The sequence below is a fragment of the Schistocerca gregaria genome, chromosome 3 (assembly GCF_023897955.1).
Source record: "Schistocerca gregaria isolate iqSchGreg1 chromosome 3, iqSchGreg1.2, whole genome shotgun sequence".
Classification (NCBI taxonomy): domain Eukaryota; kingdom Metazoa; phylum Arthropoda; class Insecta; order Orthoptera; family Acrididae; genus Schistocerca; species Schistocerca gregaria.
The window spans coordinates 606,588,598-606,602,264 of NC_064922.1; the positions used below are offsets into that span (position 1 = coordinate 606,588,598).

The window sequence follows — 13,667 nt, forward strand, 5'->3', positions numbered from 1 at the left end:
TAATGAACTGGAAAGTGTAGAGGATGCTTTTATCCAGAAGAGGATATCAAATAAATAATGTTCGTTATACACGGGGGTTATTCGAAAAGTGATGTCCAATCGAAAGCGAAATGGAAACCAAAGTGAAAATAAAAAATGTTTCATTTCCAAAAGTTGGCTGCATATTCCAGCTGCTTCTCCACATAATCCCTGCTCCGACTTACTTTTTTGCCGTAGCACTGTGTCAAGTTGCCTGTACCCTTGTCATAGATGGCAGAAATCAGCGCTTTTGTCGCTTCTCTACGTTTATCAACAGTTGGTTGTCTTTGCCAAAATGTTGTCTTCATAGCCAGCGGTTCATGCGAGCAGAGATGAACATCGGGGGGAGAGAAGTCGGGGCTACATCGTGGGTGATCAAACACTTCTCATCGAAAACTCTGCTGAGCCATCCTCAGTGCCACTGCAGTGTGCGGCGGAGAATTGTGAAGAAGGGAGAGGGTGAGAGTTGCATTATATGCAGCTGCGTGAAGTCAGGCGAAACCTCTCAGCAGGCACCCATACTTGGCGGGAGACACTACCGTCCCAGGCACGTGCTGCCTGTGTGTTCACTACTGACGCAGTGTTGACTACTGACGCAGTAGGCAGGCATCCTAGAGACACTGCCGAACACATATGTCCAAAGCTTAATAGGATCTTCACGGCCATTTCCATTTCGCGACCTTACTTTCCGAATGACCCTCGTATGTAGCTTTAACATGCAATCAGAAAAATATAGGCATCTCTATACAGCACAGTAGTTCTATGTTCTTCAAATGCAAGATATCGTATGTAACACCATGATTGTTACTGTATTTATTAATTAACTTAGTTTCGTACTAGAGATTATCGAATGTAGCAAGACGTCAATCATTGGTGTTATCGTTTACTTAACTTATATAGCTGGTTCGTAGAACTAAAAGAATTCAAGTAGCGAAAAACGGTGTAATCAGCTTTCTGTTGAAGGTATAAGCATCGAAAAGTATTCCTCATGCTGAATATTGCGTTATGACTACACTACAAATGATTCCAGTGATTTGCAACAATAAAATTTTACTTCCGTTAGTTTTTATCATGTGAGGGAGCAATGCCCCTTTTTAATAATTGTGTCTCGTGGCACTTATTCTTTTTACATACTTGTGTCGAATGATTTCTTCACTGAACACGTCCTCTTGGGAAGTCGTGATAATTATGTTTTGCCTTGCAGAGTGGAGCAAAAGTATGATGCATTCATCGTAGAGAAACTCGGCAGCTCCTGTTATTACGGCTTAGCACACAAAATGGGATCTCCACCGTTAATTGGATACACTTCTCTAGGAGCTACGTCACTTATTCGGAAAACCTTCGGCGGTCCCATTAATCCTTCCTACATCCCCGACTACAATCTCGGCTACACGGACCACATGACCTTCTGGCAGAGACTGTACAACGCTTACACCTTACTGCGGTCGCTGGATGTTGAAGAGAGAGCTTTTTATGGAAGACACGAAGAGGAGATGAGGAAGTATTCTGGTCCGAACCCACCTACGTTGAGAGCGATGGATTACAATTTCAGCCTCATGTTGGTCAACAATCACTTCAGCCTGAGCTACCCTATGCCAAACACGCCAAATATCGTTGAATTAACTGGAATCCACATCCAGAAGGAGAGGAAGCCACTGCCAAAGGTATTTACAATTGTTGAATAGAAACTGTGGGCCGCTGCTCTTCAGATTCAGATGTTCAAGTAGGAAATAGCTGAGAGCCGTACAACAATGTGCTAAGGAAATATTAACGACTTATTGAGAAAATATTACACACTTATTTACTTTCTGTTACTTAATTTAGCATTATGACAACTTATTTGATTACAATAATGACTATATAGCAATGCATAAGTTAGCCACATGTCTGCTAATGCCCTTACTTAGGCATCAAAAAGAAGACAGTGTGAGTCCGTGTAACACCTAATAATTCCATCCACTTGCGTACTGGGGGTGAGGGTTGCTTCACATCCGTCATCCATAAACACATTCCGCACTGAAAATGTGCAATCACGCAATCATCAATCCAGTGAGTGCTTTGATATGTTTTCCGTTTCTGTTTATGACTTTCCATCTCATCATTATTGCACAATTTTCACACGCTACTTTCTTGAAAAGTTATATACTTCTACATCATCTTCAGATGCTTGTATGCGACGTATCATCTTGAAATGGCTGTTCTACGCTCACGAAAAAGCAGTACTCAATTTCTATAGTAATTTTTTTATAAATGATGTCCTAATATGGAAAAGAATTTTGAACGAAAAGAACTGTGACTCTTCAAAACGTCTGACTCATACACTTATTGTGGTATTGTTCGATTTTTTTTCTTTTGGAGCTTCTCGAGTAGATATAGAGCTATATGACTAAAACACGTTGCGGAATTACTTTTCACCTTATTTTATTCTTTGAATAGCTTCAGGACAAAATCATAAGCTGAAATAAGGACATAGGGATTGCTGTGTTTATTGACACATGAGAAAAAATTTACATTGTGTGCAGATGGAAATGAGGCTGCTACAGAGCACGGACAGATAATGTGGAACCAGATATATAATCACAGAAACCGTAGTATAATTCGTATACTGTAAGTGGCCCAGATAAGGAAGAAAATTAACTAGTACGTAAATTTTTAAGAAATATTATCATAAAATAACAAGTACTGCATAATGGAGAATAAAAATTACATATTAATGTTCAGTGTCACTGCAAAAGTGAGCTTACTAAATATGTGCAGTTTAATATCACCCTTATGACATTAAATTAAATTGTTAGGTAGTACTTACGACATGAAACGGTGACCCCTATGAATACTATTCATGATTTTCATATTTAGTAGATGACATTACAAACAGAGTAGTGTTTTCTGGCAGTAATATGTATTTATGGGTATACGTATTTATGAATACTGAGAAGTTCATTCGCCGGACAAGATTCACCTAGTTGAAACATTCCAATGGTTATACTGCAAACACTACTTTTGATCATTGTACACTTTGAAAATATTTTTCTTAAGAATGCTGCCATTGGTGCTATCCTCAAAACAAAGGAACAAAAATTAAAACATAATGAAGGACATGTGTCCATTTCTTTTCCATGGAGTCAGTTTTGTCTGCTGTTCTGTGGTGGCAGAGAGCTACTGGCACATATCTCTGTTTTCTACTAAATAAAATGTCGTGTGACCAGGGCCTCCCGTCAGGTAGACCGTTCGCCTGGTGCAAGTCTTTCGATTTGATGCCACTTCGGCGACTTGCGCGTCGATGTGGATGAAATGATGATCATTAGGAATACACAACACCTAGTCCATGAGCGGAGAAAATCTCGGAGCCAGCCGGGAATCGAACCAGGGCCCTTAGGACTGACGTTCTGTCTCGCTGACCATTCAGCTACCGGGGGCAGACTGTTCTTACTGCAAGACCATCAGCGTCAGTTTGAATTACAAGTACGTTATTTTCAATTCTTCTCATATGAGCGAATAAAATAAACTTAGTTCGCTTGGGTGAAGTACAAACACATTTTCTCCAGCTGTGGCCTCAGAGTTCCTATCTGTTTGAATGTTATCAAGATTCATATTTCATCTTCTGTACTCCAGGTTTATTATGGGAAAATGTTATGGTGTGTGATGAAGCTTACAGCTGCTACAAAACTTATTTTTATTCGAAAGCTTCTAAAACGTTTGGCTGTTTCGCAATAAATGTTTTCTAGTGAGGGCATAGCTACATATTTCGTGGCAGATTTATAACACTCCTTTGGAGAGATAAAGATTGTTAATGCGACTTAAGCAGGGTGTCGTGTTGATTCTTGAATTTATTTTGCTTTAACATTTGCCGATGTGAGAAGCTTTGAAACTTTTGTTCCATGCTACTGCTTTTTGAGTAAAAACGTCACTTGTTTAATGTGTTGTTTCTTGTTCCAAATTCTGGTGACAACTGCTTCTCGTCTCAGGGTTGGTGATTTTGAAATCAGTAGTGTGTTGTTATGTTTTAATTTTTGTTCCTTTGTTTTGGGGATAGCTCCAATGGCAGCATTCTTAAGAAAAATATTTTCAAAGTGTATAATAATCAAAAGTTGTGTTTGCAGTATAACCACTGGAATGTTTCAAGTAGGTGAATCTTGTCCGATGGATGAGCTTGTCAGTATTCAGTTAGCTTGAGACAAGAAAAAAAATAACTGTCATAGTTATTGATTTACGGTATTTGGGTTGCAGTCAGTGACCTGCGTATTATAAGTTATTATGCTCTGGTTCCAAAAGCTAGTTACAGAAATGGCAATCATACTGATGAACGTATTATGCTTTTGATATTTCGACCCTAAGCGGACGTGTCTCTAAGACTTGATCTGTAATCACTTCCAGGCTCATTTAAGACACATATCGGCTGGTACTCTTCCAACTGGTAGTAAAATTAAATCTTGGCAACAATGGAAAATGAGTGTGGCAACTATCACCTACGAGTTATTTCCTGGATGGAACAGAACTATCCTGCTAAATTCACTTGATTATAAGTGTTATTACCATTGATTAATATTTACGACATTCAATTCAGGTGGGGCATAAGCTTACCAATTTATGGTTTTGAATCCAGGGAAGACATTCCACGTGGAAGTAGCAACTAATCTGGTCTTTCTTGCTGCGAGCTATATGTGCTGTCCACCACTGGGACAATACATGAGACACTAATGCTGCAAATATTCGGTAGCTCAGGGGTAACGTGATCGTCTGGCACACGGAGGATGTGTTGGCTTGCGTGTTCTGTCTCGCTGAATGCCATATCTTTAGGAATTCTGTTGCAAAGCTACAAGCACGTAAATCGAAAACAAATAAAGAACTCTGAGGAAAACTACTCCATCAAATTCGTTCTCTCCGTTTCAGTACTTCATAGTGTAATACCGAAAAACTTACGATACTACACAAGTGGTAATACCTCTTTCAGCTTCAGAGTGTGTTATTGCATAGTGGCAACATGCAATGCAGTTTCATCTGTCGTTCTTCTTACATTGACACTGAATGGTGTCTCAGTTGTTGGAAATAAATATCACCTGCCATGGACACATTCCTTGGGAGGATATCCCAGTAGCAGCTCCCTTTTTCAGCCAACAGATGCAAAATATGTCCAGGCTGACCTTTCCTCAAGAGTTTGTTTCTTATTACGACACGGCTGCTGATTCCTTCTTACTAAGGTATCATAAAGGCTTTCTAGCCCCTCGTTACGTTTGGGCTTACAGAATCTTGAAAGCAGCGTCTTTGAAAAAGATATGAGTAACGACATGCTTCCCGTACAATAACAAGAGTTCGGATCCGACGTTTTGTTTATCTGTGTGTTAACACACCTATACACAATACGAAAACCAATGCATCTTTAATCTAAGAAGCTCGAGAGGATTGAATGAGGCATATTGTTCATGGCCTTTGCCTATATATAGTAATGAATATTTTCATTACATTAACATCAATCTTAGTAACACTTTATGAAGTCATCCGCTATGACATACTGTTCCTGTTGAATAGGAGCAATGGCATACTGAGAGAACTGCACAGAAGTAAACGTTGAGTGGCCTGGGAAAGGGTGTGACATAACTGGGTAGAGCTAGTAGATGAGAATGAAGAAAAAAAGAACGGAAATACATAGTGACGAGGAAAGGGTAGATAGTGTTGGCAACGTAGCAGAAATTCTCAGTAGCTGTCAGACAAAATGAAGACAACTACGTGTCCTAAGAATGATGCTACGGGTATGATACAAAAATTTTTAGCCCCCTCTGTAATCATGAGTAGTTTGGGCGTCACAGTTTAATAGGAAGTTTGTTGCAGAGTGATGTTGCTGAAATACATAGTTAGAGCCAAGATATTGGACATACGAGATTTCATAAGCAAGTGGTGGAAAATGAAAGCAATTTGTTTTGGGAGAAAAAGTATGTAGGTCACCAGTTACTAAGAAACCCAAAAAGGCAACAGAGTGTGAGAAAATCACATTTCCTATCCGCAGTTCCACCCATTCTTACTGATCATAGGAAGGACTGACACTGCCGAATGCTACGTACATGTCTTACCCAAACATTAATAGCTAGCTCGCTTTGTCTAGACTTCCACTAATTGTACGGTGGTGACATTTCTCAGTTTTATTGAACCAGATTTCGGGCATGTTGTGGTATTTTGTTCTTCCAGTTTGGATGCCTGCACACTGTTGTGCTAGATCTGCTTGCCATCGTGCGATGCGCGAAGAACATGAAATGTGCCCTGATATGATTTCTGGGGACATAGTACAATACATGGCACAGGGTACGTCATGCCAAAAGTATCGATTTTCTTTCCTATTCCATTTGTGTACAGAGTGAGAGGAAAATGAATGCCCACTTGTCTCTGTACTTGCCCTCTTCTACGTTATTATCACGGTCCCTACGTAAAAGAGACGACGATGGCAGAATAATGGTCGCTCGGTTTTCTTCGACTACAGGTTCTCTAAATGTACTCAACATGAGAAATATGTTGCTTTTGAGCACAATGTTTGCCATTTAAGTACCCCTAGCATTTCTGTTTCACTGTCATATCATCTACACCGACCTAATATCACCCCGTCAGCACGTCTCTGAATTCGTTTCATGTTTGTTGTCATGCCTACTTGACAAGGAATCCAAACACTGGAAGAACATATGTTGCTTGAGGCTTTCCTGACAGACATGTTCTATATATGGTTCTCGGGCGAGAAGTCGGATGCCATAGTGAAAACTCCACAATATTTCATCAGCGCAACTGGCCGACATCTTCAGGTGTGACGAACACACTGCTAAGGCATGACTAGAGTCCCCTATTTATGCCAGTCTTAGACGGGAGGTGCGCATGCGTGGAGGCGGCAAAATCTGATGGCCAATAGCGACGATATCAACCTATAGCTGGAAGTACAGTAGCGCCCCCTGCAAGACGAAGAACCAAAGACTTTGGCGCAGGCGCGGAGGCTGCCGCTGCTGCTCTGTGCCGCCATCGGCCGCCCCAGCGACCTCTGTCGGAAACCGCAAGCAAAAATGCGCGTCCGCGTAAGCGCGTGACCATCCTCCAGTTGTCAACAGAGTATTTATGTTGCTGGCGAATCCGCCGTATGACCAATAGTACTTCTCTCTGCTCAGGCCACTGCTGGATCCCAAGCTGTACTGAGCTGAAAGCCCGCGTCTCTGTTTACAAGATTCGTCGAGCTACCTTTTTCCACTGCTTCCTTAATAACATTGTCCTAGTACGAACTCGTCGACGCGAGAATTTTGGTGTGTTGATAATTCATAGAATGGCTTGTACTGAGGCAATGCGCTGCCACTGCAGACTTCTCTGGTTGCTTCAGACGAGTGTAGCGTCGGTGTTCAGTACATCTATCTTCTACAGTGCGACAAGTTTTTCCGACGTACAACATGCCGCAGCTACAAAGAATCTCGTAAACGCCGGGTCATCTTAGGCCAAGGCTGTCCTTAGATGAGCCAAGAGAGCTCTAAGTTTTGCCGGCGGACGAAAGACACATGTAACTTTATGCCTCTTCAATAATCTTCCTATTTTTGAAGAGACACCGCCGATGTATGGCAAGATGACCATTCCCCTTTGTTCTTCGCCTTCTTCCAGTTCCTCACGGTGGGTAACCCGCTTCGGGTGTAAGGCTAGGCGAATCTCCAGTTCGGAATATCCATTTTGTTGGAAAGTGGTACGCAGATGGAGTAGCTCATTGGACAAGCTGCCTGAGCCTGATATGCCTCGTGCTCTGTGAACAAACGTCCTAAGTACGCCACTTCGTTGCGAAGGATGGTGACAGCAGGTGGCCTGCAAGTATAAGTCCGTGTGTGTTGGTTTATGGTACACTGCGTGACCTAAATGTGCCATCTTCTTTACTCCGTATCAACACATCCAGGCGTGGAAGTTCGCCGTTTTTCTCCATCTCCATAGTGAACTTGATGTTGGGATGAAGAACATTCTAGAATAGGACGCATTTGAGTTTCTATGTGATTTATTTTGAAGACGAATTCCATTTTCTCAGAACCCTTGACACAAATTTGAATTTTCCGATCACCTTTCTTAATACTGATGTTACGTGATCATCCTAATCCACATCGCTTGTTAATATTATCCCTACAGACTAATACTATGTGATGTCCTCCTGGATAGAACGTATCAGCCGTGGTGGAGGATTATGAAATTTGTTCATCACTCCCACATGACTGTCTCTGTAACTGGTAGCATAAAATTTTAGTATCTCTCTCTATTTAACAGGGTGGGCATCCTGCCAACGGATATCTCACATTTGTGAAATGCCGTGACAGTCAAAAACCCCGATATATAACCATCTCATTGGAATGGCAGTCAAGGACAGCCCTTATAATCCGATTCTGCTGTCGCCGGTACACACTGTAGTTATTCAAATCATAATTAAGTTGAAGGGAGCTGGGAAGAATGATTGGTAACTCACGAATAGAAAGAGTAAAGCTGCAGTAAACTTCAAATGTGAAGGAAAAGTATTTCGTTCTCTAATATACGGCAGTTACAATAGCGAGGGACTGACCGTTACACTTGTGCTTCACCTGCTGTTTAAGACGAGAGCACGCGGAAGGCAGCGGTATCAGTCAAACGTCTTCCCTTACGTGACTCACGTCAAATATAACTTGCCTCAAAAAATCAAGAACTAACTTCGAAGAGAATATTTACTCACGTTGTCCATTTCTAAAACTCTAAAAATCTATTTGAAGCACTTTGTAATTTGGGGTACGTGGCACACGGAAGAATAATATGTGGTACAATATCCAGTTGCAATGATTAATTTCGCACTGCCATAGTGGTCTTTCAGTCATAATTCTAAACTACAGGATCGTGATTCAATATGACATCACATTTGTAGTTGGCCATCTGTGTAGCTCAATCTTGAAGACAAAACCTCTTAGAAATCTCACAAAAGCCAAGTCATGCATCGAAATCACTTAACCATCGTCTTGAGACAGCACAGTGACTCGAGAACGGGGTTTTAACGTCGTTCTGATAATCGTCACAGTTGGAAATGATACTTTTACACACATCCCAAATCATTCCCTAGTCGTACACGTTACTGTGTGTATTATTTACTGATTACTAGAGGTTGAAACTACCGCTTCGGTTGTAAAGTTCTTTTATTATCACACGACCGGTTTCGGGCTCTTATAATCCCATCTTCAGGTGTTGTAACCTGATGCTGTGGCACCCGAGCTCCGCGGTGGACGTGTACTGGGAGCGGTGTGCTACCTATGACAGCATAACTGTTCTGCGCTCATGGATAGCACACAGCACCTAGTACACGTCCACCGCGGCTCTCTGGGGCCACAGCACCAGGTTACTACACCTGAAGATTGGTTTATAAGAGCCCGAAACAGGTCGTGTGATAATAGAAGAACTGTACAGCTGAAGCAGTATTTTCAACCTCTGTTATGATGCTCAGTTGTAGTTGTTCCTACGGCAGGATTATTCACCGAATGACCTATCGCGGAACAGATGCTGCTTCGTACACTCGAGAAGCGGTGTCCGAAAAGGGCTGGTACTCCGAAACTACTACATTACATCAGAATCGAACATTTCTACCGAGCTTCCAAGTACATGATCTGCCCTAGGTCGTGCCCCCCACCCCATCCTCCCCTCCGGAACACATGCTTCTGTGGACGTGAGACACAGTAGATGCATCTGGTTCTGAAAATGATGAAAACATATGAACTGAAGAAGAGGAATTTGATGGATTATGTACTGTCTTCTCCAAACTTCTTTAGATCACATTTAAAACAAATGGTTCTTAATCTGAAGGGTTAAGTGGCGGTTAAGAATACAAGTAACTTTACGCCTTTCTCACTTCGATCACCTTCTCTGCTCGCCCACCATTCATAGATGTGTGTGATGTCCTTAGGTTACTTAGGTTTAAGTAGTTCTAAGTTTGGGGGACTGATGACCTCAGATGTTAGGTCCCATAGAGCTTAGAGCAATTTGATAATTACAGCTCGCAATCGAAATGTGTGAGCAGCTGGCTTTTAATTACAGCCACGCATTACTGCAGCTGCAACTTTCTTAGAACAGACGCTTATTACATGGAAGTTAATCTTCCTTCAGTGTGAAAACGATTACTGAAGAGAGAGACTGTAGTAACAGTGTCATATTCGGTATTAATTAAAGGGTTAGCGTTGTTGGAATGTAGATCTATATGTTTCTGGAGACTTTTGCGCCTCATAGTGTAGCTTTACGACTTTCATGTTAAATATTGAAGTCGCATGTGAAGTGCATCTGTATATCAGGATGTGAGGGCGTTCCTGGACGGCGCCAGGGACGGAGTGGTTTACTTCAGCCTGGGCTCCAACGTGCAGAGCAGCGCCATGCCTCCAGACACAGTCCGCGCCTTCCTGGACGCTTTCGCTGGAATCCCGCAGCGCGTGCTCTGGAAATGGGAAGCTGATCGCCTGCCCGGTCAGCCTGGCAACGTGATGACCGCCAAGTGGCTGCCGCAGCAGGACGTGCTGGGTGAGTGTGCGGACGCCCTCCACTGTAACGGCCCGCGGGGCTGCCGGGCGCAATGACTGCTGTGGATAAGTGACGCCATTGTGCTGTTGCAGCTCATCCGAACGTACGCCTCTTCATCACTCAGGGAGGACTGCAGAGTTGGAACGAGGCAGCTTATTTCTCTGTGCCCGTCATTGGGATACCTTTCCTAGGAGACCAGATCTACAATGTTGAAAAGATGGTCGGTTTAGGCGTCGGACGAAGGCTGGATTTAAAAGACGTCACCAAAGTCAGCGTTTTGGAAGCCATACAGACAGTTCTGGAAGACAAGAGGTGAGGAAATTTGGATTTTAGTTCTCCAATATTTAGCAGTATACGAATGTTAATCATCTTTCAGCTCCATGGTGTCGGCAATACCAGCACAGTGACCCAATCGCGTGTATACACGAAAACATGGTTCATATTTGTAATGGCAAGGTTCTTCAGACTATAATAAAATACAGGAGCAGTTCGTCTCAAATCTCAAATATTGTCAGAACTGCAAGGTACACGGTGATTTTAAAAGTGGTGAATTCAAGGGGTTCTTTACTAGTGAAAACCGGTGTATTTTTTAAAGGAATATTAACACCCTTCCTTTGTGACTGGGTTCTAATATATTGATATGCATTATACTTCCTGTAATACTGTTAGGAATATCTAGTGAAACAAAATTTCAGTTAGATTCTTATTTAGCTACAAATTTATATTTCATAATTATGTTTTCGAGCTAATTTATCACCAGAAAGTATGGGAAGTCGCTGTCACATTGGTAAAAAAAAGGGAAAAGGAAGATAAGAGTTTAATGCCCCAATGAAAACAGTTCATTCATTAAGACAGAGTCCAGGCTCTGTTTGGGGAAGAATGGTCAAGAAAATTCATTGTGCCTGTCAAAGGGACCATCTCAGCATTTGCCTGGAGCGGTTTAGAGAATTCACGGAAAATCAAAATCTGGATGAGCAGACTGGAATGAAGCGTCGTCCTACCGATTGTAAGTGCTAACCACCTGGTCACCACTTACTTTCAAACATTTTCTTTTGGTTACATTTCTTTCACACATCCGCCCTCTGTGGCATCTGAGGAACGAGTATGTAACAAAATCCAACAACGAGACGCTAATTATCCGTACTGTTTACTATTAATCTAAAATTAGCTTCTCCGTAACAGCGTTTACATGGAGGTATAAAGGAGCCCTGCTGGCCATTCTCTCACGAGAATACTATCAAGCCGCTCTCAGACTCATTACAGAGTTAAAGTGGGGTTTGGTATGGTAAATTATCTTAAAGTGTGATTCTACAATGTCAGGGATGCGTCGCACACCGCTATGCATCTGTCCTAATAACAAACTGTTTAAAGAAGGTTTTATCATACGAGCACCGCTTTCATATATGAAGTTTTGAATATAATACAAAAATAAATGAATAACTAAGTAAAAGAAAATAAATGGTACATTTTTGGGAACAAATAAATAAATGTAGTCGACATAATGATGGAAGCAAAATTGTAAGGATTTGAAACTTGCGACTGACTTGTCACCCAAAGAATAAGTTCTGTATCTACTGAAAGCTAGAAATTACTGCCGACTCAGTCATCACCGACTGCCGACCGGAATATTGTCATAAAAGGCCACACTGGAAAGACCCTCATGTACATACGTTCTGTCTATTCGAAAAGTTTGGAACCCACAGCGCATTAACTATAGTCACAACTTCTTGCAAATTTACGTTAAAGTGACCGTCTCTTAAATTATAAAAATCTTCTGAATATCTACATATACATCTACATGATTACTCTGCAATTCACAGTTTAATGGGTGGCAGAGCGTTCATCGAACCACCTTCAGCCACTTCTCTACCATTCCACTCTCGAACAGATCGCAGGAAAGAAACAAACAGTTAAATCTTTCCGTGCGAGCTTTGATTCCTCTTATTTTATTATGATGAGCATTCCCTGTGTGAGTGACAAAAAAATATTTTCACACTCTGAGAAGGAAGTTGGTGATTTGAATTTCGTGAGAAGGTCCTGCCGTTGCGAAAAAAAACCTTTGTTTTAATGCTAGATTTCGAGAGAGTTTCGCTGTGGAAACTATTAAAGGCTTCCTGCATTGAAGTTAGTGCTACGTCTCAAGGTTCGGGAAACCACCAATCCTGGGGATTTGGTTTCTTTTAAATATGACATGTTTTTTGCGTTGTTTCTGCAACAGTCTTCTGACCTGTCTTGTGTACCGTTGGTGACTAGCACAGTATCTTACTTATTTGGCGCCGATCTTTTATTGGATTTAAACCACAACTTGTCTATGCTTACATAATCATATTGGAAGTAGTGGAGACTGTCTCTTAGGAAAGTATCCGCCGAATTTTTATCTGGCTTTTCTAAATAGAAGTATTATGATTTTAGTTTTGGTCGATTTGGATGTTACTGTATTCACTCTAGCTGCAACAACCTTGTGGTCACTAATCCCTGATCAGTCATCACGCTCCCTATCAAGGTAGTAGAACTGGGACAGCAAATTTTACACGCTTGTTGAGATTTACGGAGTGACATGTGAACTTTAAAAGTGTAACGCACTGCAGAGATGAACTCTAGTTTTGCAACAACATGTGAAGACGACACGTGGAGTTTGGCATTGAATATCTTCAGTTCTCGTGGATCTATGTTAATGTGGATTCCGCAAAATACTGAACATCATTCTGTGCATGGTTAAAGAAGTGCTACCCAAATGCCAGTCTCTATTACCGTCCAGTTTTTACTGAGTTAGTGTGGCAGTTCTTTCTAATTGAGTCCATGATCACAAACTACTCGAGGATTAAATGTATGCGAAGTGCACAGTTGTATTGTATGATACATTTACCTTATGACAAGCCCGCCTATTCTTTTCACTCAAGGAGGTGCGCGATGTAAAATTGACGACATGGACATTTGTCAATAAAAATAAGCATGTGCTGAACAAACTATAATATTTGTTAAAGAAAACAGTTCACAATCACTGTCTTCACCATTTATAAGAAATGCTTTGCTTTTTTAGTTCTTTTAATAACAATTTAGCCAGTTATTCTGACATATGTTCAGTTCCATAACACCTTTCACAGACAGCTTGTTTCTCAGCATGTTGCTTAGAAACAAAT

At 41.4% G+C, this 13,667-nt stretch overlaps 1 protein-coding gene across 1 annotated transcript in view; it reads left to right on the forward strand.

Moving 5' to 3' along the window:
- Positions 1 to 13,667, forward strand: part of LOC126354653 (UDP-glucosyltransferase 2-like) — a 43,424-nt gene that overhangs the window by 27,052 nt on the left and 2,705 nt on the right. The window contains exons 3-5 of the mRNA XM_050004429.1: positions 1,223 to 1,682; positions 10,305 to 10,527; positions 10,620 to 10,839. Of these exons, the coding sequence (XP_049860386.1) occupies positions 1,223 to 1,682; positions 10,305 to 10,527; positions 10,620 to 10,839 (903 nt within the window). The remainder of the gene's footprint in view (positions 1 to 1,222; positions 1,683 to 10,304; positions 10,528 to 10,619; positions 10,840 to 13,667) is intronic.